Genomic DNA, 22,804 nt, shown 5'->3' with positions numbered 1-22,804 from the left:
AGCGTCGGCAGTCAAGATGCCCAGCGCCCCAGATCCTCCTCCCAAATGTTGCTTTATCTGTCTTCGAGATCGAGCTCAAATCCGACTGTTGCACTGGATGTCAAGCCCCGTCAACTCTTGGTACGTTACAAATTGGATTGTCCCTTCCATAATGAATCATTATACTAACGATGCGATAGACATTTGCGGCGGTAGGTCGCCTTCCTTGACATAGGGTCGGCGCCCGTCGTGAGCAGAGAAGGACTCACACCTCTTCTCATGTCGCACAAGACAAACGTTTGAATATTGAAGTTGGCGACAAATGCAGAGCATCTCTTCAACAACTACAACATCGACCTGTTCATCGAGTACGTGGAATTCGTTGCGCTTGGTCTTCCGCAAACTTCTCCGGCAGACCTCTCGCCCAAATGCCTACAACGTTGCGCCACAACATCGACAGCTTTCACGCCCCATGCTCAACGACGACAAGTTCGAAATGCATCCCGCACGATCACGTACTCCTGTCCTTCACGTCCAACAACAGAGTCTTGAGGATCGATATGGTACCCCACAGACATTTCCGGGCATCACGAGAGTAAACCTGCATACCAAGATGGCGGAGATGAGCCAACGCGTAGTTGCTAGCACTTGGTTTCAGCGCTTCCTCTGGCCACCCTCATCGGCAAGAAGTACTTTGTGCTTCACGACACCAACGCGATGGCATCGCAACGCATACTTCATCTCCTCCGATAGCTCGTACCAACGGCAACCACGTCAAGACCTGCTCTGATGTTCGGCGAGATCGGCCACCATCTCAGCGACCACCGCCTTCGCGTATCTTTAACATATCCCATACCCCAAGCTGTAAGTCGCCTTCTCCTATTGATAGGGTTGGCGCTTGTCTTGGGGCGACAGTTCAGAAGCAGCCGATATCTCTTCACCCAACCAGTAGTACGAGCACATCGTCGACAGACGAAGCCCACACATCGCAGTATCCTGTGACGCCCTGGAATACTTCATGCCCGGATGGCGGTCTCCATGTGTCGCTCTTCCGCCTCTCCATCGTACTCGTCAACAAGCGATCGCCTCTTTCGGAGAGGAACCCAACCAGTAGTACGAGCATATCGTCGACAGACGAAGCCCATACATCGCAGTATCCTGTGACGCCCTGGAATACTTCATGCCCGGATGGCGGTCTCCATCTGAGACTGCTACCTCGCTACTGCTGTATGCTCGTAGCCCGTGCCCAGAGTGCCACGACTTCTCCTCTCCATCGCCGCTGCCTCCCGCTCCTGCGCACGGAGTTTACCATCTTGAATCAGCTGAGAGACTTGCAGCACCCATCGCCTCTTTCGGGGATGAACACCACTCCGGATCTGCTACTCGTCAACAAGCGCACGCCTCTTTCGGAGAGGAATACAACTCCGGATCAGGGCGGCGGCGGTGACGAGGATGCCGCCAAGCGCAAGCTCTCCAACCCGATCCTCGCGCGTGTCGTCGTTGGTCGCAAACTTTCGAAACCTCGCCAGAAGCCCGTCTCAGAGCGGCCCATCCTCAGGATGCGCGGCGACAGGGAGGCCAGGTACCGAAGCCAATCTACTGGACACTATCAGACGGATTTGCTAGCTTCTGTGCTATCTGCCTCGCCATTTCGTGCTACTCGTCAACAAGCGCAAAGAGAAGTTCAATGATATTAGCCCTCAGGCGGGCTTCGAGGAGGATCTGTACGCTGCTATGGCGCTGTCTGGCACCAAGGCTCAGGTCCTCGAGATGCATAAGGAGTTGGTCTGATTGAGATGGATATGGATGATACTGGTAACTGGTGTGTAATGGCTTGAGATGATATGGACATGACTGTTACCACTACCCAATCGCCTCTTTCGGGGAGGACGCGATGGAGGCTTCGGCGGCGGACGTGATAGGATGCGTCAGCTCTACTGTCGATTTCGGGTTCGGGCTCGGGCTCTTCGACCGCAGGTCGCTCATTAACATTATCAAGATGCCAAAATTCACGCTCCAAGCCGTTTGGAGGCAAAAGAAGAGTCCCCACCCTTCAACAAGCCGCGCGAGGCTACACCCGACCTCACCACCTTCACAAACATCCAGAAGCGCGAATGTCGCATGACACAATGGGACATCAAGTCCGCAGGCTACGAGAACATCACCGCCGGATGGCGTCGCAACTCACTCCAGTCCCACTGGTTCGCCTATCCCGTTCAGTGGCTCACGCTTGAAGCGCATCCTCCCCGAGTCTCAGCGTCTGCCTTTGGCGATGGTGATATGCTCTTGTTCAGGACAGAATGATCGCCAACAGCTCTGTCATGGACAAGAGCATATCACCATCGCCAAAGAGTTACCGCAGCGACGACTTCGAGAACACATACAGTCCAGGGTCTATGCTAGATCAATCTTCGCCACGGCTGCGGTCCGTTTGCACAGCTCTGTCCTGGACAAGAGCATATCACCATCGCCAAAGAGTTACCGCAGCGACGACTTCGAGAACACATACAGTCCAGGGTCTATGCTAGATCAATCTTCGCCATGGCTGCGATCCTTTCGTTTCATTCACTCTTTCGCTGAACCCCAGCCGATGGAACCAGTTTACTGACCCCAACAACACCACCGTCTTCATCGGCGGCCTCTCCGGCTAAGTCACCGAGGACGAGCTCCGCTCCTTCTTCCAGGGCTTTGGCGGGATTACATACGTCAAGATACGCCCCGGCATGGATGAGTTGGTGGAGTGAATGATGAGGAATGTCGAAGGAAACCCTCCTTGGTGTTGCGGTAGATATAGTAAGTTTCCCCTCCTCGCTTCTCGTACTGGTTCCAGTTGCTAACTCTTCGCAGATATATACTTGTTTGATACCATGCGGTTCTTTTTGCTTGCGTGACGTGATGCTTCCACTTTCGATGTCGACATGGCTGCGAATCTTGTCCGGTAAGTACTCCCTTCTTCACCCCCTTTCGTACAAGACCATAGCTAACTCTTTCACATGCCCTCTAAGCTTGTGCTGAAGCTAGTTCTGCGCTTCTCAAGGCGGTGCGATAATCTTCCGAGACTACTTCCTCATAGTAGCATCTCCAGTCCGCGCCGCCGAGATCTGAGTCTTATCTCTTTCCCCAGCCCTTTATCCGATGGTAGCTATCTCTGGCGTTGTCTCCGGCAGCGGCGACAGCAATCTGTGAGTGTCGGTCAAATTGACTAGATGCCCGAAGGTTTGAGACGGTGGCTGACATCAAACGCATGACCTTCGATATCGCGCTGGCTCTTGTGTGACTATCGCATTACTGTAAGTACTTCCGACCAGATGCCCGATGAACGACGCTTATGCTGGCTTTTGTACGTACGCCTTCCCGACTGGCGTTGACGATGGTCAGCTTTCTCGAGCCCATTCATTCGCAACGGCGGATGCTATCTCGTGAGTGTCGTTCAGATTGAACAAGTGTCCGAAGATCTGGCTCCTCCACTAACTTCAGTGCCAGGCATTTCAGTCCGCCTTCGGGCAGGCTTCGGTCTTGGTTGCTTCATCACAGTAAGTACCTTGACCAAATGCTCGGTGGTGAGGCACATTGCTGATCATCAAGATATACGCCTCCTCGCCCGGCACCGCCTTCTCACCTGGCACTGCCTCCTGGTCACATCGCCTGATCATTTCGCATTCTCCACTCATGGCATCTCCGCCCGATCGCCAACCAAATCTGGTTGCCTTCTCGAACGTCGTTGTCCGCAACGGCCAGGCAATCCTGTGAGTATTGTTCTCATTGACCAGCTGACCCGAAGTATCCAGATTCTACCGGCGTATTTCCATGTCCTCACCTCTTTCTTTGACCGATCGCAGTCCCAATGTTGGTTTCAGGGAGTCGCATCAACCTCTAAGGTAGTGAGACCACTTCCTCATAGTGGCCACTCACTGAGCGGCTCCCAAGAGCAAGTTAGCCGCATTGCGAGCTGTTATCCAGGGCTTTTGTCCTGTATAGAGCCACAGCTCGATGGTCGGGGGTGGAGTAAGCATCTTTTCCAAGCCATGGAACTGATGTGTTATGTCGCCTGTACATTTTCCATACTTCACATGGAGTTGAGGATATTTGATCGAATTTGGTAGCTTCTGGTGTCAGCGTGGGCGCCACGCATCCGGTGAGTGTCGTTCGAATCGACCAAATGCCCGAATATATGGACTTTGCTAATGCGATGCGTGTATTTTGAACTTGTTCGACTCCGCCGCGGACTTCCAGTCTTGACGACTTCTACTACTTTGAAGGTAAGTACCTCCTCTTCTCCAAGACAACATCCTCCTAACCGCATGGTGTCGTATGCGCGCAATGTGCTCTTTCAGCTTCCTCACTCGTATCCAGCGGCGTGACAGTGAGCACCTCTGATCCCCCAAGTCAGCATCATGCTAACCGGTTGGTGTCGCATACGCGCATGTGCTCTTGTCGAATTCGACGGTAAGTACCTCGTTTCTCTCAAGACAGCAGTATGCTAACCGCGGGCGGTCTGCCTTCTCCAGGTTGTTCATGCGACAATCTCTTGTTTACTCTTCGCAATACACCCAACGCCATAGTGTTGAGTGTCATCATCTGCCCTACTCTTCCCATTCGCGTACAGCTAACATTGTCGCAGATACGCTTAAGCATCATCAGCAAGCTGCTACATCCGTCCCTTCTCATCTCTTTCTTTGATGTCTGCCTCTTCCTCTTTTGGCTACCTGATTGCTGGAATGCGTCATCGTTGGTTGATCGTCAACCTCAACTCCGCGGATTTTGTTCATAGCTGACAAGATAGCCAAAGCAGCTTCCGAACGATGCGACAACATCAGAAGCCGACTGACAAGCATTTCAAGGGTATTGCCTTGGCTTCAGGCGCCGCTTTGACGCTCCATCGTCGTGGTGCGAGGCTGGGGTCGCAAGAAGCGCCGCACCAAAGGTGAGCTCAACACTCCAACTGTAGGCCATGCTAACATCGACTCAACCTTGACCAACCATCCCAGAGCTCTTCTGATTTCCTCCCTGTTCCCTGCCGACAGCTAGCGCATGTCACACGCCGCCTGCTGCCTTGTTGCTGCGCACAAGCCCGGGTACCCGCTCGACGCAAACAAACGCCCTCACCGCTCGACCTTGGGTATATAACCACCACAATCGAGCTTCTCTTCGCCTTCGGGCATTTGGTCATTTGAAACGATACAGAGAAGATTAGCATGGCCCCTGCACTAAGGATGACACGCTCAATCAAAGAGACGCTAACATTTTTTTTTGCGAATCTTTTGGCTTCACTTTGCCTTGCATAAGGTCAGCGATTCGAACACGCAAGGCGACGGCAGCACGGGCCTGTTGCACGCCTTGCTTTCCCACGCTCTTTTTGCTGCCAACACCGGCGCGCTGAGTATGGACAAGCGACATGAGGGTTCATCGAGCATCCGTCCCAGGCTATGGATGTCTTGCTATCGACAATGAAAAGTTGCTGATATTCAGGTCTGTCAACTTGTGGCTCATTTTTGCGAGTGCTTTCTGAGCTCATCGTTGGTATCGGCTCGACGTTGATCTTGGTGTTCCGAGGGCATACGCGATCTTCGAACGCCGCTCCAGCCAGTATAACGACTCCACAGAAAAGGACCTACTGCCTCAGGGCGATAGTAGTGTCCCGAAACTGGAGCCGAGAAGAAACCAAAGTGCATGCCCTGTCTTCCAGAGATCGAAAAGTCGGATATCTAAGGATGGTGTTATCAAGTATACTTGCTGCGCCCGTTACGCAGATTCCGAAGGCAGGTTGCGTATATGCAAGGACGCAGAGCTGTTCCGCTCGCCCGCTACATGGAACGGCATGTCGCGTGGGTCTGCAGGTTGCTCTGCTCCAACATTTTTAGGTAGCTCAATGGAAAATTGTTCCTGACCTCATGTGTGTCAGTTTGAATGGGATCAGGTGCGCTAATCATGTTGATGGTGGGCTGCACACGACGTCATTGTTGAAATCGGTCAAGGAGACGTGGAGCAGGAAGAACCGCGCAACGGTGTCACGCATGAAGTTTGAGGCTAGGAATATCAGGAGAATGAAACAATGAAAAGAATGCAAGATGACAGCTAAAACAGGAAGAATTGCGAAGACAGGAAAGAGTTCTGAAGAAGACGTGAGGGGTAGGTGTGGCGTGCACTCGCGCAATTGCTGTCAGTCATGACTCCAAGGGCCGAAGAAAGAGCAGCACTGCTTTTGACGAAACCAAGTCAAGACGGTCGCAAAGGTGAGAGGCGCGAACAAGATATTGGCCGTGAGGGTTGGAACGAAGAGGTTTGACGGGCACAGCTAAACTCTAGGTGGTGCGAAGACCTCAATCGACGCTGATTGGCTGATGGCGTTGGCGCCGCGGAACCTCCGGGCCAAGATCCGCATCTGCAAATCGTCACGCAGCGACATCACCACCGTTGACGTCGGCACCACACATCTCCGCCTGTCGCAATGGCGAAGAAAGGTATGCGCTCTTGCTTTACTTCCGTAGAAGGCCCTTAGAAGCCAACACAACGCCCCCGCCGATCCGCAATGCGCCCTCCCACGACTCACACATCTGCGGACATGCGCTGACGACGAGCCTCACAGCAAAGTCCCGTACCATTATGGTACGCCTGATCTCGATGGCCATGACGGGCTACTACCGGACAATGCAAAGACCACGTGCGCATCAACCGCTGAGCATGCTCAAATACGACCCCATCGGTACGACACCCTCGCACCTTCCTCCCTCTATCATCGGCCGGCGCCTGCCTCATATACGATATCATACTAGACTGGATGCAATCTTGGGGCAATTGAAGGACCCGCGGGTCTTCGTGGGGCAGGCTAGATGCGGGAATATGGCTGACAACGGACAGTGCGGAAACAAGTACTTTTCCTCGAAGCGAAACGCGGCAAGAAATAGAACAAACTCTTCACCACGAAATGAGCGAGCGCAATGGATAACATCGAACGACCACGATGATCATTGGATCTGGGCTCTTATGGAAGTCAGGATGAATAGAGGGAAGCCGCGCACTACAGATGGAAGCCCCGGCAGCAAGGACTACCATCTGGAGCCATCGACAGGCATGAAGCAAGCCGCATGCTTGCACGCCTATGTACTATACAGTCAGCATGGTTCGGCGTTATATACGATTCAAAGCAGACTTGAGCAGCACGTCTGCCACACAACAAACAACTTCTCACTCTCGCGTACTCCAATTTTTCTTGCTCTATCTCCCCGACTACACGGCAATACTCATCTCTGTTCACAGGTTCTCCCGTATTCCTGACCCGAACGCCGAGATGAGGATGCTCGCCAAGGTCAAGGCTCCGCTCCGCTGCTTGTCTGGCCTCTTGGCCCTACTTAGTGCATCGGAAAAGCCTCAGCACCTGGACGGGTTGCCCGAAGAGGTCGTTCCGACTTGACAAGGTCTTGGACTACGTCGCCTATGGGCTTTGTACCAGCCACAAATTACCCCATAAATGCTATGGCTAAGACTCTGGGGCTGCAGGTGATGGCGCACGGAGGAGTTGGCTGCAACCTAAACGCGTCTGTCTACCGGCAGGATAGCCGAGTGTGCGGAAGCGCACAAGTATAAGACGACGCTGACCAGCAGATGTTTGCACTATTCGTTGACTACGCTTTTTGCGACCATCTCGATCTCAAAATGGGTTCCGAAAAGATAGACGAGAAGCGCTCGGAACATTCCCCGGACACGCGCATCGATAACATCAACTATGGGAACTCGTCGTCATCTCAAGACGCCATCGAACAACAAAAAGGAGCATCGCAACCTTCCGGCGTATTGGGTATCTTCTCCAAGCTCGGTAACCTACCAGAATGGCACGTTCCCGGTGCTGGTCTCCTCCAAGGGAAAGCGTTGAACACCGCCATAGCATGGTGCTCTTGTCTGGCATTTCTCATGTTCGGTTATGACCAAGGAGTCCTATCAGGCGTTCTCACTCTCGATGGTACGCATCGCGTTTTACAAATCGCATATCGGACATACACTGACTGTCCACCATCTAGATTTTCAACGCCATTTTCCTCTTATGACACCTCGCGAACGTCAAAACAACCTCTGCTGGCTCGATGCACCGACCAACACTGTTCCTGATCCGAGCATGTGCACAGGCAGCCCCAGTATCTTATCCGCATGCGTCGCGGTGTATCAGATCGGATGTTTCCTCGGCGCTGTTCTCATCCTGTTCTACGGTGAGGTCTGGGGAAGGAAAAGCAGTAGCTTCTGGGGCAGCTTCATCATGATTGTTGGAACTGTTCTTCAAGTGGCCGCAGGAGGTGCTCGTGGTGGTGGAGTTGATGGCTATGCCCTACTGTCAATCGGTCGTGTGGTCGGTGGCATCGGTAATGGCATGGTCACAGCGAGTCAGTAGTACATCGACCCGCACGCGTCGTCACTTGCTAACAGCCTTCCCAGCGATCCCGACCTGGCAATCTGAATGCGCAAAACCGGAGAAGCGTGGACGCTTGATCATCACATCCGGAGCAGTCATTGTCGCAGGTATTATGATATCGTACTGGGTGACTTACGGATTCTACTTCCTCCCATCGGGTGAAAGCTATAGCTCCGTACGCTGGAGGTTCCCCATCATCTTCCAGTCTTTCTTCACTATCCTCGTCATGTATTTATATCTCTTCCCCATCCATGGCATCCCGCTAACATCGTCTCAGGGTCGGTCTTTGCTTCCTGCCCGACTCGCCAAGATGGCTCGTAATGCGTGGCCGTTACACTGAAGCCCGACACCTACTTGCTCGCCTCGCCGGTACATCTGCGGACTCGGAAGAAGTTGACACGGAGCTCACGAACATCAAAGACGCACTGGAAGCGCAAAGTAGGGATGGCCCGTTCAAGATGAAGGAGCTTCTGCACAATGGTCCCAGTCAGAACCTTCGGCGCACGCTATTGGGTGTCGCATCGCAGTTCTTCCAACAGATCAGCGGTATCAATCTTATCGTACGTATACCTTCAGATATCGCTGTGGTAAACCACAAACTGACCCTGCTTTCACTCAGACCTACTACGCAACCTACGTCTTCGAGAACTCACTCGGATTCGGCCCAGATATGTCCCGCCTCCTGTCCGCCTGCAACGGTACCGAATACTTCTTCGCCGGACTAGTCGCGATCCCCTTGATCGAACGAGCTGGCCGCCGTAAACTCATGCTATTCGGTGCGTTCGGCATGATGGCTAGCATGGCCATCATGAGCGGCATGGTGTCGACAGCTACCGAGAACGAATTTGGTGCCCCAGTCCTAGAACCAAAGTATGGCATCACGGCTGTGGTATTCATGTTCGCCTTCAACACTTTTTTCGCGATCGGCTGGCTAGGAATGACCTGGCTCTACCCTGCCGAGATTACCAACCTCCGCATCCGCATCCAGGCAAACGCACTCTCTACCTGCTCAAACTGGATCTCCAACTTCGTCATCGTCATGATCACGCCTCCAGCGTTCGCGAATCTGCAATACAACACCTATACGATGTTCGCGGTCTTCAATGCCTGCCTCATACCCAGCGTCTACTTCTTCTTCCCTGAGCCCAAGGGTCGCAGTCTGGAAGAGTTGGATGTCATCTTTGCGAGCGCGCATCATGAGGGCATCAATCCGGTCAAGCAAGCGAAAGAGATGCCTAAGCTGATGGGTAGGGAATTGGACGTGGAGATTGCGAGGTATTTCGGTGGTGATATGGAGGAGGCGAGGCGAAGGAGTGTAACGAGTGCTGGAGTGAACGCGTGATTGAACCCGGAAGACCCGGATGGACTGTCGTACACTGGGTAGGAGCAACCTCGGTGTGTGTGTTTCATACATAAACCTCTCAATGTCCGGAGATTAGAGTATTAGTAAATGCCACCAACAACATTGCTCACTCCAAGCTAATAAATCTGAAGACGCGAACAATTGCTGTTATGGCCGCGTGTACCCGCCTGTATACTCATCCGCTCGAAGCCTGATGCGACAAGACACCGAGATACCGTGCCGTGTTGCCCGTATTATGAGCGATCTACTTGCTGACTTGCGATTGTCCCCACCCAGCCACTTGCTAGTGGTCTGTGCAACCATCTGAACTACGCCTTGGCCATCTCGATTTCCTAATGCAACAAGCCATGCGATTTGACTTCCTGATGCAGGAAAAAGCCTCCAGTTCCAGGTAATCGCCTCAGTCGCCAAAGCCACAATTAAGGCCTACCGCTCGGTCGGAGTCAGCACATGGCTGGGCTGCGGCATGTGGCGGGGCATTGTCCCGGCCTCGTCCCCTCCCTCCACCTCCACACACCATCGACAGCGAACGGCTCATCAAACTCAGTGCCAGCCCCCCGTCCAATATCACGCCGAAATCATGACGTCGATAAGCTTTGCCCGCCCGGTAACAAGCAAGACAAGCCTTGGCAAAGGGCCTTGTTCCGCCGCTGTGCATAGCGAGCTTCTTCTTTGGGTAAGGAGCTCATTATGCGCGCTGCAGCAAGCTTTGGGGCTTGTAGATACGAGGCTTCAACGTCAACGCGATATTTTAGCAACGGACTTGATGAATTGGGCGTGCGAACGTCATAGGTGAAGTTGCAGCTTGAAGGAAAGAGCGCAAGAAGATGGCACGATGATTCCTAATGGTCGCGCAGGTGAAACAGCAAATCACGCTCTACCCCCCGCCAGGGACGTGCCGGTACTTCCTAGCCGAACTTCCTGAACACTGCTCCCAGCACACAGCCGGAGGATCTACAGAGACACGTTATCCGGCCAATAATTGCACAGAACGTCCGCAGTTGCCTGATTTAGACTACTTTCCTGTGCCCCAACCCGCGGCTCGCAGCATACGACCATGTAGTCTGACGTTGACCCAGCGCTGAAATACGCGAGAAGCATGCGTAGCTAGGTGAGCCGGTGCACGCAAAGCCGCTTGGCTTCGTAGTAAGGCCGTGTATATAAAGAGGTGGAAGACACTACTTTGCTGGGCAAGCATTCGCTGAAGTCTTGGTTGCTCTTCTTCCTGACAAGCTTCCCACCATGGCGCGCTTCGCTCAACTCGCCGCCGTTCTGGCCGCTGCTTCGCTAGCCAATGCTCGCGCGCCGTTCATCAAGGAACGCCAAGTGCCCGCTGACCCTACCGGCGTCACGACTATTACTTCTGCTGCTGGTGCTAAGATCACGTACAAGCAGCCTGGCAAGGCGGGCGTGTGCGAGACCACCGAGGGTGTCGACGACTATGCCGGTTACATCAGCCTCAACCCGACGACGAACATGTTCTTCTGGTTCTTTGAGGCTCGCGAGAACCCTTCTGAGAAGCCATTGGTAAGTGCTGTGTTCGTGAAGCGTTACTGCAATGTATACTAATCATATTGTCAGACCTTGTGGTTGAACGGAGGACCCGGAAGTGACTCTCTCATTGGTCTGTTCCAGGAACATGGCCCTTGCAACGTTACCGAGGACTTGAAGACACAGCTAAACCCTTACTCGTGGAATGAGCGCAGCAACATGCTGTACCTTTCACAGCCCGTGGGTGTCGGCTTCTCCTACGAAACCACCGAGACAGATGAGGATGGCCGCTACTCGCTTGTCGACCCAGACACTGCAAACACCACCGATGCTGCAGCCATTGGTGCATGGCACATTCTCCAGGCTTTCTTGGAGCTGAGCCCGCAGCTCGACCCCGATATCACCAACTTCACCTTCAACCTCTGGACTGAGAGGTAGGTCATGTGATTGTCCAGAGATGATCGCAATGCTGACAATGTCCCCAGTTACGGTGGTCACTACGGCCCAGGCTTCTACAACTACTTCTACCAACAGAACCAGAAGATCAAGAACGGCTCATGTGCCGGTGTCGAAGTCGAGATGGACACTCTCGGTGTCATCAACGGTATAATCGACGAGCAGATCCAGGCGCCCTACTACCCCGAATTTGCCGTCAACAACACCTACGGCATCAAAGCCGTCAACGACACCGTCTACACCTTCATGAAGAACGCGTACTACATGCCCGAAGGCTGCCACGACCAAATCGAATACTGCAAGCAATCCGACCGCACCACCGAAGCCGGCTACCTCACCTGCGCGCAAGCCACCAACCTCTGCCGGTCCCTCGTCGAAGAGCCCTACTACGCCTTCGGCGGCCGCGGCGTCTACGACATCCGCCACCCCTACGACGACCCCACACCCCCGGACTACTTCGAAGACTTCCTCAACATGGCCTCCACGCAAGAAGCCATCGGCGTAAACATCAACTACACGAGCACCAACGCACCCAACGTGTCCTACGGCTTCTCCACCACCGGCGACTTCGTCTTCCCCAACTTCCTCGAAGACCTCGAGGAGATCCTCAGCTACGGCGTCCGCGTCGCCCTCCTCTACGGCGACGCAGACTACATCTGCAACTGGTTCGGCGGCGAAGCCGTCTCCCTCGCTGTCAACTACACAGACTCTGAAGCTTTCCGCGCTGCGGGATACACGCCTTTCCTTGTTGATGGCGTGGAGTATGGTGAGGTGCGCGAGTTTGGTAACTTCTCGTTTACTAGGATCTATGAGGCGGGTCACGAGGTGCCGTATTACCAGCCTGTGGCTAGTCTTGAGCATTTTAAGAGGGTGTTGGATCATGTTGTTATTGCAGATGGGAGTCAGGTTGTTACGGATGATTATAGTACGAATGGGACGGCGGAGAGTACGCATACGGAGGAGTTTGTTCCGTTGCCGCCGACTAGCACGCCGAGTGCTAGTGCTGTTAGTAGGGTTAAGAGGAACGTGGTTTAGATAGGTCGTGGTTGCCATGTGAATGGATGAATGTAATTACGCATAATAATGTGGTTCCTTAATGGCTTGCTTTGAGTAGATAGGCTTTAACGGAACGACTGTGGAAGGGTCTCTTTTCCGGAGTCTATCAGTATATTCATCGATACGGAGTCACAGACATAAGATAGTTTGATCTGTTCACGTGACGTATGAGCTTAACGACCGCCAGCGTGCCAGTTTTGTATGCTCGGAATATTCACATGGATCTGCAGAAATGCTGTGCTGCTTTAATTTACTTAGGAAATCCGAGATCTGATCTTTCTTTCTTATGAACCTGCATCACGTCCAGGAAACCCCATGCCAAAATCCACGTGACAATGCATCGTTTGGCAGCAGTTGGCCCAATGAAGATGTCAGTGATAACAGTCCTACTTTGAGTCTGAATGTCGGTTCGCTAGTCGTATGATGGCATGAAGCGTATCATCAGACTTGTCACTTCAGCACCACAGTCTCTTGTTCCAGGCCCTGCCAACAGTTCCGGATACCATAGAAGCCATGCACATACGCAGCTCCGATAAACTCAAGAGCAGGCCCACTATCTTTCGATCTAAGCACGTATCCAACACTTCCGCCACCTTCAAGAAAGTACACCGCATCGCCCTGCTCTGTGTCCGGTGGTACAAGTAAGAAGTATCCGGTCTGCGTGACTGCGATGCATCTACCAATTGATGCGTATGGAAGTGTCGTTGCGAGCCAGTCATTGAACCATAGCAATGCCATATTTCCCTGTCTAGAGAAGAGGAATGACCGACTTCGACGGTGACGATGGTACGGGCTACGTTGCCATCTCTCTTGCGCGCGATGATTCGTTGAGAATGGCATAAGAACGTCTGTCGATTTCAATCGCGGGTGACGTCCGACTCGTATCCAGAAATCGCCGATCGTATGTGGATCTACGCGTACACCTCTGGGCCATTGTTCATGACGAAATGGTAAAGCAGTGATCTCTGAAGCCGATCCGCCAGTGTATAGATCAGCCCACTCCTCGAAGCGGGTGGTATCAGGCAAGTGTAGTGTGGCATCCCAGACGGAGCTGATCGTTTCAATCGTGTCTAGCTTGTACCCTTGCAGTGTGATCGTTCTTCCATCTGCACTGAACGACGCTACTGGACACTGATTACTAGTTCTTCGAAGTGGCGGCATCCACGATTTGTCAGGCCATATGTTATCGTGAAACTGGGATCTGTAGTGTATAGGATTCGATATACGCTGTATGGGAAAAAGTCTTTGAGCAGTCCAGTCAGGTACCCAAGAAGGCAGACCGAGTATGTTTGGCGTTGCGTCTTTGTAGCAAAGGATTTCCAAGGAACGTTCGGTCTCGATGCTGTAGCGCGCTGCTCTTAAGTAGACTTCGTCTGCAGGCAGGGTATAGTTGACGTCTAACAGCCACGCGAATTCAGCTTGCGCAGTACTTGTATCCAGCAAGTTCAGTAATGAGAACACTGTGTCACGAGGATCAGTAGCCAGACAGAAGCGGCTGTCTTGAAGAACCTCGGTTAGCCGTGGCTCCAACCACAAGAAGAAAAGAGTGCACAACCACTTGTAGATACTTGCCAGCATCCCATATCCCCCATACCGATCCAGACATGAAACAGACGAGATGCCTGAGACGTCCATAGCTGTCCAAGTTGTTACAATCAATTCATGTTGGCGAACGGAAAGGGGCAACTGGAAGAAGCTGAACTTCTGCCCGGGAGAGTAAGCACCAAACCAGCTGACAGTCCAGGACAGCTTGTCCCATGACATATTGTTCCCCTTGTAGTACACAATGATCTTTGACGTGTTGGACATATTGATCTCTTGCAAGATCCAAACTCTTCGAAACCATGGATGAGCGAATAGGACCTGGAATTCTCTCATGGTATCGCTGACATTGGAATCGGAAGCTTTCAGTAGTTCACAAAAGAGCTTCCAAGTACTCAAAGCTGTCGCGGGCTGCTCTGGTCCCTCCGCTGAGCCTAGAAAGACAACCGTCCTCGTCGCATGCTTGTACACAAGGTGCATGATCGTCACCTGACTGTTGCGCTCTTGGATATCTTCTTGGTTGATACAAAGCTGGTCAATCCAAAGTATGCGTTTCTTATCTGGATAGCGCATGACTCGGAGGGCTTCCCGGAGGTTGCTGGTAACGCGAAGAAAGGAGCCGTCGCACTCCACCCGATAGCATCGGTCTGGCAAACCCCATGTATATGAGAGTGCTTCGTATGAAACACTCTGGTTGATCGCTATGTGACGTAGACTGCAGAGTATATCGTCTTCCTTGGTGCCTGGTAGGAGGTGGAGCACTCGTATCTCTGTAGGCGAGCCGGTACCGCTAGCGAAGCTCTTGTAGACGTATGGCTCCATGTGATGCTGTAATAAGTGTTCAGCTTTGTGAGTATGGCCATGCTGACAACCAGGCTGAGCGAACGAAGTGAAGGTTCGGGGCCAACGCCCAGGCGCCCATGCTGAGCCATGTGGCTTACTGCCTTCCAGCCAGCTGCTTCCCACACACGCCACATAGGCTTTACATCTGCTCCTCTTATATCGCTGCCCTCTTGCCTAGGCGTTTAGCTATTAATAACTTTCGGGAGTTTCTTCGCGATAGCGACGGAGTGCGTAGCCGTTCTTAGCATGGTGCGCGAGCCCGTCTGGGCATGACGTCACATGTCTCAAAGCTACGCCGCACTCTCGCTGCACGCTTCCTGCTTCAGCCACCATCACCATCACAAATCGAAGTCGCTATGCATGCGCAATCGATGGAAAGAGTACCACTACGACAGAACGTTTGCCGTGCACGCTTGTCGATTTCAACGCCCTCGCCATGAGAGGTTACTCACGCGTAATGTTCGCGCATTCGCTGCACGACCACGCGTCAAACGCGTCTCAAAAGCCTTCAGCCACCTGCAGATGTGGTCATGTATTGTGACGCCAAGCTCACAACGCTACATGCATATGCAACTCGCGCCACCAACAATGGTATCCAAACGCCAGCTCAAGCCTTGGAACGTCACCGTTGAGTTGAGAATCAAGATGCAGTGAGGCTGTGTCGGCCCCCAACAAGATGCCGCACTCCCCATGCTTTCTGAGACCCTTCGCCTCTGGGGCTACACGCGACGGTCGTACGGCGCTTAGACAGCATGTACAAGCAGCTGCAAGGTCAAGAAGATCCGACCGGATATGCACGCAGGGCAGGAAGGTCCCCAAGGTACGAGTCCACTTTGTGTGACAACGAGTAGTACAGGCTGACAAGATGGCAATAGGGCCGCATCCACGGATGCCAAGCAGTACGAGAACTCTACAATCGAAGGCGAATCGGATATATCAAAGTCGAAGCCTCCTACCTACGAGCTGGTCAACGACAAAGCATACCACGATGACGACTTTCTCCTGCTGGCAAGAACGCCGGAGCCTCTCTATCCCCCGCCTGCTAAAAGGCGCTTCTTTACGGGATGGCGCATGGGCGCGCTCGCATCGGCTACCTGCGCTATATTGGTGTTCAGCATGAATCTCGCGGTTACGATCTGGGTCTGGAAGAACCCCGATTACGAGCATGCGAATGGCGTCGGGACATTATTTCAAGGCAGCTGCTCTACTGTTAGAGAAGTGAACGTCTACGTCCACTTAGTCGTGAACATACTCAGTACCTTATTGCTGTGCAGCTCGAACTACTGCCAACAAATCCTTGCCGCGCCGAATCGAGAAGAGCTGGGGCGTGCGCACGCACGGCGAAACTGGCTGCACATCGGCGTTCCTAACCTCCGCAACCTATGGCATGTTGGAAGGGATCGCTCTGTGTTGTGGATTTTGTTGTTTCTCTCGTCTGTACCGTTACATTTGTTGTTCAACTCCGTTGTCTTCACAAACCTGCAGGCAAATGAGTATGCTGTCGTACCGACGACGCCTGACTGGGTGATGTCTACGCAAGACGTTTACGACACCTCGGGCTTTCTGGATATCAGCACGAATGCAACAGAAGTGATCTCCTCAACAATTAGGGGCCAATATAGATTCGACCCCTCTGATGCGGTCGCGTTGAGGAATGGCAGCTCGATGCCCAAATACAGGAACGTCAGCACATCTGAATGTCTTGAAACATACGGTACCCAGTATGTCTCAGCAGTTGGGAATTTGTACTTGATCCAAGCAAGCCCAACGGTTCTGCGGAACGCTACTGCCTGGGTCGGTCGACGTTATCGGAACGGCTTTTTCGAATGGATTCCTAGAACACCAGAGACGATAGAAGAGGACCGCAAGAACGATACATATTTTACCGAAGCTCCAAACCAACATCTCCCGTTCATAAGTACGCCATCTATTTATCCGTCCAACGGGTGGCGCTGTCTTCCTCATCCTCCAGAAAAGTGTGAGTAAGCCCAGTATTCGCCACTTGCGAAGATGGTGTATTGACTAGACTTGACACAGGCGACCCTAACGATGAGACCGCGATTCCAAGCAATCGATCAGCGTGGCAGCCATTCGAAGTCCCCGTGGCCTACTGCACTATCGAACAAGTCGAAGAGTTTTGCAAGCTGCAATTCAGTTTTACCATCGCCACAGCAGTTATCGTGGCCAACCTTGTCAAAGCGGTTTGTATGATACTGTTGCTTTTTCTGTACTGGGATCATGGCGCGCTTGTAACCATTGGAGATGCGATCGCGGCATTTCTCGAAGATCCGGATCTCGAAACCTACGGTCGTTGCCTACACACCAAACGAGACGTCGGTCTCCGATGGAACTGGAACGAATACGCTAGCATTCCGAAATTGGCACTCGACACTGAGCCCGCGAGATTCAAGATGAGAAGAAGGAGGTGGGCTAGAGCTCCGAGCACCATGCGATGGTGGCAGACGTACTCTGCGTAAGTTGTGTGCAAGCCCTTCACGGTCATCCACTCACCTCTGCAGATACACCATCATTGCTGGGCTCGGTGGACTCTGCATAGCACTTTCCTTGGAAGGCATGCCCAAAGACCCTGTAAAATTGTGGAAGACAGGGTTTGCAACAGTCAACGGCAACAATCTCCTGGACTTCAGCACATCACTGATTCCGGGCGTGCTTTTGGCGAATGCACCTCAACTAGTCCTCTCATACTTGTATATCGCGCTAAATGCTCTCTACACAAACATGTTCGTCGCAGCGGAGTGGGCAAGCTACGTCAAAACACGGAAATCACTCCGCGTCACATCGCCCACTGGCTTCCAACGCGACTCGTACTGGCTCAACGTACCCTTCCGCTACGCTATTCCCATGACAATCATGTCAGGTCTCTTCCACTGGCTCGCGTCACAAAGCATATTCAAAGTACAAATCTCCATCACAGACATGCACACGCGCAAAGCCGCTAGCGAAGTCTCAACATGTGGCTATTCCCCCGTCGCGATCATCCTGACTACGGTCGTTGGTTTCACCATCGCAGCTGGCGGTCTCATCATCAGCAGGTTCTGGTATCCAGCTGGTATACCTCTGGCTAGTAGCTGTTCTGCTGCTATTAGCGCGGCGTGTCATGCGCCACTGGAAGATGTCAACGCCAGTCTTTTACCAGTACAGTGGGGTGCTGTTACACATGGGAAAGCGGGCAAGGATGGGGAGGAGCCGATCGGCCATTGCTGTTTTACGAGCTTCCCGGTTGAGATGCCTATCCCGGGGCGGTTGTACGCATGAAGTGTATGAGTAACGCGAATCTCTCTACGCCGTCGCAGCTCTAATAGCAGCAGGAACATCACAACGATCAATCTACATTAAAGCAGACAAAGAACGGTCAAGCTAATGATATAGCGCTCATGTTAACGCTAATTCTATCCGAGCGCAGCGCCTTTCTCATCTGTATCTATCGACTATCCACTCCGGGCCCTTTGCGACCATGCCACCTTCTACCAAGATATTGATCGCGTTACTAGAGCTCCTTACCGAATGGTCATCAGTCTTTTGCTTCGCGCACCGCTGCTGTTTCGCGTCCCCGAACTCCCTGCTCATAGACTATTGTGACTTGTTCCACCATGCCCCGAACTTGGAGATCAGTCAACGAACTTATTTCCCCTTGTTGCCGTAATCTCGCCAAGACATGGTCCTCGAGAAACGGCGCATTGATAAGTATTCGAAAGTTGGTCGGTAGCGCGACTGCACCGGTGTGTTCATCTCGACAATCTTCCAAGAAGGTTTGAGCGCTTGGTATCCAAAACGCTTTTTCTCTTTCAGATAGCGTAAGAAGGGATTCGCCAGTAATGACGATTTCCACAGCTACCATCCACATCAACGCCAACCCTTGCCGATGCGCCTCACTTGGTCGTAGGTCGTACGCCCATTGAACCTCACACAACGGATGGCTTCTGCTATATGCCACCCATGCATTCAGGGAACGCTGAAACCTATCTTGGCACGGCCAGTAAATCCTGACCGATGGCATACCGTCCAACTCGCTGTGGTATGGAACCTGAATGGACAGTCTTCGAATGTGTCCGAGGCGATACACGTCATAGTCCAGACCCCTGAAGAAGCGACACAGTATTCGGTGATACATTAGTAGTCGCTGAGCGTTGTCGTCGACGTGGACTATGTTGAGTTTCAAAGGGAGTTTTTGCGTCTCTGCGCGGACTTGGTGACATGTGAGTTCGAGGGGGTTCGTGATGCGGCCATCAGCGGCGTTGCTTGGGCGGAGTGTTATGGGTGTGAAACATCGTGTCGAAGGTATCAATGACAGCCCATCTTCGTAGTAGAGAGCGTATTCATATATCATGGTGCGCAGCTCTAATGGTAGATCAAGAAGCGGTGAAGGGCCCGGTGGTTCTGGCGAGGGCGAATTCCTTGCTAGCGATGACAATGAGGAGACGTAACCGCCCATGGTGATGGTGAAAAGTCGGAGGTAGAGGATGCGCGCTGGTAAGACCAAAGGGTTGAGAAGGGTTCTTATCTCTCGAGAGGAGTAATCGGTCGACCAAGAAGCGTAGGAGCCTTGACTGTCGCCACTCCCAAAATCACCGCTACTGTGAATGACCGCCAAACCGTCAAAGATCATAATCTCGGTGCGTGAAAGCTAAAGCCAGGTCGCCGAGCATACAAATGGGGCTCTGCTCCACCGCTGTATTTCTACAACCACACAAGACTACTCCACCAGTCTCAACTATCCACCCAACCAACGCACACCACAACTATGACTTCAAGACACGAGCAGCCTCTGCGATTCCGAAGCCACCCAGCCGATACCCCAGAACCCAGCGGCATATGCCACTATCTTAAACTACCTCGGGAAATACGAGACATCATCCACACGTACGCCTTGACATATGAGGATGGCCTAGTTGCTACTTCAGAACCCACCCGACATGGCCCCGGGCATTTCCGATGGTCGCCGAGTCTTCAGCCTTTCCAGTACAGTGAGCGACCTGCCGAGGACTACGACGGCACCATTTTCAAACCCGGTGATTGCAACCCTCTTCGCTTAGTCTGTCATCAGACACGCGCTGAAACACGCGGACTTTTGTTAAGCTTGAATGACATTTCCTTCTCTTTAATACCGCAAGGAAATAGTCGCTGGCTCGACAAGGATTATGAGAGGATATTCAAGGACTTCTACGACGAGTGCAGTCTAATCAACCGCAATCGCCTGCGTAAAATGACCGTTCACATGTCTACGGACAGAGTCAGAAGATCAGGCATAGTAAGCATAGACCGAACTCGCGAAATTCTCGCCTGGTATACCTGGAAATTCTCCCTCCATGACAACATCTCCATTATTCTCCGCTTCAACATGGACTGCGCCCACTGCTTCATGAGGAATGTCGTCGACCCGGAACACTACATCAAGGAAACCCGCATGTGGAGTCTGCTGCGCCACGAAAAATTCCCTGATTGGCCTGGAGCGGTGGGCGGGTGCCACATGCACACGTTGCCGATTTCTAAGAGTCATGTACCGTTTGCGCATAATGTGCGTTTCTCGATCTTGCATGAGTTTCCGGAAGATGTTGTGGAGGCGCAGTGGAGGGCGGCTTGTGGGAAGTGTGGTGAGTCTGGCCGGAAGGACGCGATTTGTACTTGTTTGGAGGGTATAGCGGGGTCACGGAGGGTGTTCGAGGAGGGCTTGTAGGCTGCGGTGGGGTGTTGCGTGGAATAAGCGTATGGTGGCGACAGCCGTTCGATGTTCACGTCTTCTTGATCTACTTCCGGTCTGATCACTTGTTATAGGAGCTTTAGTCAGCTTTCTATATGTGCTGTTTCGTAATGGTACTTGCAATATCATGATTGCACGTTGTTCCGCAACATGCCTACTAAAGTCTATATCCCGAAAACGTCTCGTTCCTCCCACGACTACGCCGCCGCGCTATTCTCCGCCATCACCCCATTCGCCGTGGCCAGCTCCCCCATAGCCTTCCCACTCCCCTTCTGCTTACTCTTAAAGTACTGCGTGAAATCATGTCGAACCTGATGTATCGTCTCTGCAACACTCTTGCCCCATACGGGATCATCACTCGCCCTCTCGCACATCTTGAAGAACTCCTTCCTCTTCTCCTCGTGCTCGGGGTCCCAGAGGCGGTGGAAATTTTCGCGCGACATGGGGTCGATCATTTCGCGCCAGATCTTGATGCGGATTTCAGAGTACTTGTCGAGGATGGAGTCGTCGAGTTCGTCGAGGTGGATGCCGGTGAAGCAGTCGTAGAGAGAGCCGACGTCGGCGAAACCGCCTGTGAGACCCATGCCGCCGCTGACGTTGTGTTAGTAGAGTCCGCTCATCATAAACTGGTATACTTACAATGGATTGCACAGATGCGCTGCGTCGGCGACTAGTATAATTCGGCCTACGCGGAAGCTGGGCGCGCATCTTTGTTGGAGCTTGTAGGGGCTCATGCTCTTGAGTTTGTACTCGTTCGGCTTGGGGTGTCCGGGCAGGATTTGCTCGTAGCGGAGGGGTTGGCGTTTTACGAGCTCTTCTTTCGAGAGGCCTTCAGAGTCGCCGTATGTCACTCGCCAGAGACCGTCGTTGGTGATCTTTGCGGCCATGTACCAATCCGTGGGATGGACGATGAAGTTTGAATCCCACCAGTCGAAGCGTTCGTCGAATGGTAGGTAGACATTGGTAGCGACAATCTGCGCCTTCAACGTCTCTCCGGGATATTCCTTTCCGAACAATGCTGTGCGCACACCACTCGATGCGCCATCAGCACCAACTAGATAATCGCCTGTAATCTTCTTCTTCTCGCCATTACTTGTCTCGACGACCGCGGTCGCGCTGTTGTCGTCTTGCTCCACACCGGTCAATTTGTGGCCCCACTTGATCTCGGTGTTCGGGTAGCTTTCAAAATGCTTCACAAGTAGGGGGCCTAATTGATCGAGCGGTAGCACGACCATTGCGTATTTTGAGTCTTCTGGCTCGCGGCCCATGCCACCTAGAAGGGTTCCATCCTGCAAGCGCCAGCATACACCTCTAGGGTGCAGCCCGACGGCACGTACATCGTCTATGATGCCTGCGCGATGGAAGTCGTAGACCGCTGAAGGCGCATAGTGAGCAGCCCGCGGGTTGTCGTTGATCTTGGTGTCCGCATCGAGGATGGTAACTTTGATGCTGAGGTTCTTCGCTAGAAGAATTCCAAGCAAGAGCCCAGAAGGGCCAGCTCCTACGATGACGACCTATTGGTGTTAGCGACATGCATATGCAAGCCATCACGGAGGAACATACGTGATTAATCTTCGGCATTGTGACAGATTTGGTCTACTGCATACAGATGATGAAGAAGTATATCTCAACCACATGTCATCCTTTAAGAAACTCAGATGACATGTCCATTATGGTGGGGCTGTCACATCCCCGCCTCCAAACTTCTCCATGCCATCTCGCAGAGTGTCGGCTGAGCTGCAGCTGGCAGGTGCGGGGAACGAGTCGACTGCCCCACATCCATGGTAGGTAATCGGCACCGGGACATCGTGGGACCGCCCGGACCGGCACTCGTGCACGTGATGCGCTGAGTAATGATAGCCGTGATAGTGGAGCAAAGGGTCTTGGAGCCGCAACAATGCTTCCTGCAGGGCTGGTGGATCGCGAGGTACCTAGGTATGACGTAAGGAAGAGC

General features: G+C 52.8%; 5 protein-coding genes across 5 annotated transcripts; 4 read left to right on the top strand and 1 right to left on the bottom strand.

Annotated features, from left to right (window-relative positions):
* Nucleotides 1-1,208: 1,208 nt before the first annotated feature.
* Nucleotides 1,209-2,630, top strand: J4E78_006800 (uncharacterized protein; the record flags this gene model as incomplete). Its single annotated transcript, XM_049367410.1, has 6 exons — nucleotides 1,209-1,610; nucleotides 1,651-1,760; nucleotides 2,001-2,229; nucleotides 2,274-2,371; nucleotides 2,419-2,496; nucleotides 2,567-2,630. 6 exons carry the CDS (start codon nucleotides 1,209-1,211, stop codon nucleotides 2,628-2,630), a joined length of 981 nt encoding a protein of 326 aa, XP_049221157.1.
* A 5,597-nt stretch (nucleotides 2,631-8,227) lies between these two features.
* Nucleotides 8,228-9,722, top strand: J4E78_006799 (uncharacterized protein; the record flags this gene model as incomplete). Its single annotated transcript, XM_049367409.1, has 4 exons — nucleotides 8,228-8,351; nucleotides 8,404-8,608; nucleotides 8,658-8,940; nucleotides 9,000-9,722. The coding sequence occupies 4 exons, from the start codon at nucleotides 8,228-8,230 to the stop codon at nucleotides 9,720-9,722; spliced, it is 1,335 nt and encodes a 444-aa protein (XP_049221156.1).
* Nucleotides 9,723-10,985: 1,263 nt separating this feature from the next.
* J4E78_006798 (uncharacterized protein) lies at nucleotides 10,986-12,725 on the top strand (the record flags this gene model as incomplete). Its single annotated transcript, XM_049367408.1, has 3 exons — nucleotides 10,986-11,270; nucleotides 11,325-11,668; nucleotides 11,720-12,725. 3 exons carry the CDS (start codon nucleotides 10,986-10,988, stop codon nucleotides 12,723-12,725), a joined length of 1,635 nt encoding a protein of 544 aa, XP_049221155.1.
* Nucleotides 12,726-15,776: 3,051 nt separating this feature from the next.
* On the top strand, nucleotides 15,777-18,407 carry J4E78_006797 (uncharacterized protein; the record flags this gene model as incomplete). The annotated part of the gene is made up of 4 exons (XM_049367407.1): nucleotides 15,777-15,781; nucleotides 16,007-17,049; nucleotides 17,169-17,604; nucleotides 17,651-18,407. The coding sequence occupies 4 exons, from the start codon at nucleotides 15,777-15,779 to the stop codon at nucleotides 18,405-18,407; spliced, it is 2,241 nt and encodes a 746-aa protein (XP_049221154.1).
* Nucleotides 18,408-21,047: 2,640 nt separating this feature from the next.
* Nucleotides 21,048-22,431, bottom strand: J4E78_006796 (uncharacterized protein; the record flags this gene model as incomplete). The annotated part of the gene is made up of 3 exons (XM_049367406.1): nucleotides 21,048-21,441; nucleotides 21,490-22,364; nucleotides 22,414-22,431. The coding sequence occupies 3 exons, from the start codon at nucleotides 22,429-22,431 to the stop codon at nucleotides 21,048-21,050; spliced, it is 1,287 nt and encodes a 428-aa protein (XP_049221153.1).
* Nucleotides 22,432-22,804: the final 373 nt, after the last annotated feature.

Source organism: Alternaria triticimaculans (genome assembly GCF_023758025.1).
Source record: "Alternaria triticimaculans strain BMP 0046 chromosome Unknown scaffold_9, whole genome shotgun sequence".
NCBI classification, from domain to species: Eukaryota; Fungi; Ascomycota; class Dothideomycetes; order Pleosporales; family Pleosporaceae; genus Alternaria; species Alternaria triticimaculans.
The sequence above is the reverse complement of the archived record's forward strand: the minus strand, read 5'-3'. Positions and strand labels throughout refer to the sequence as shown.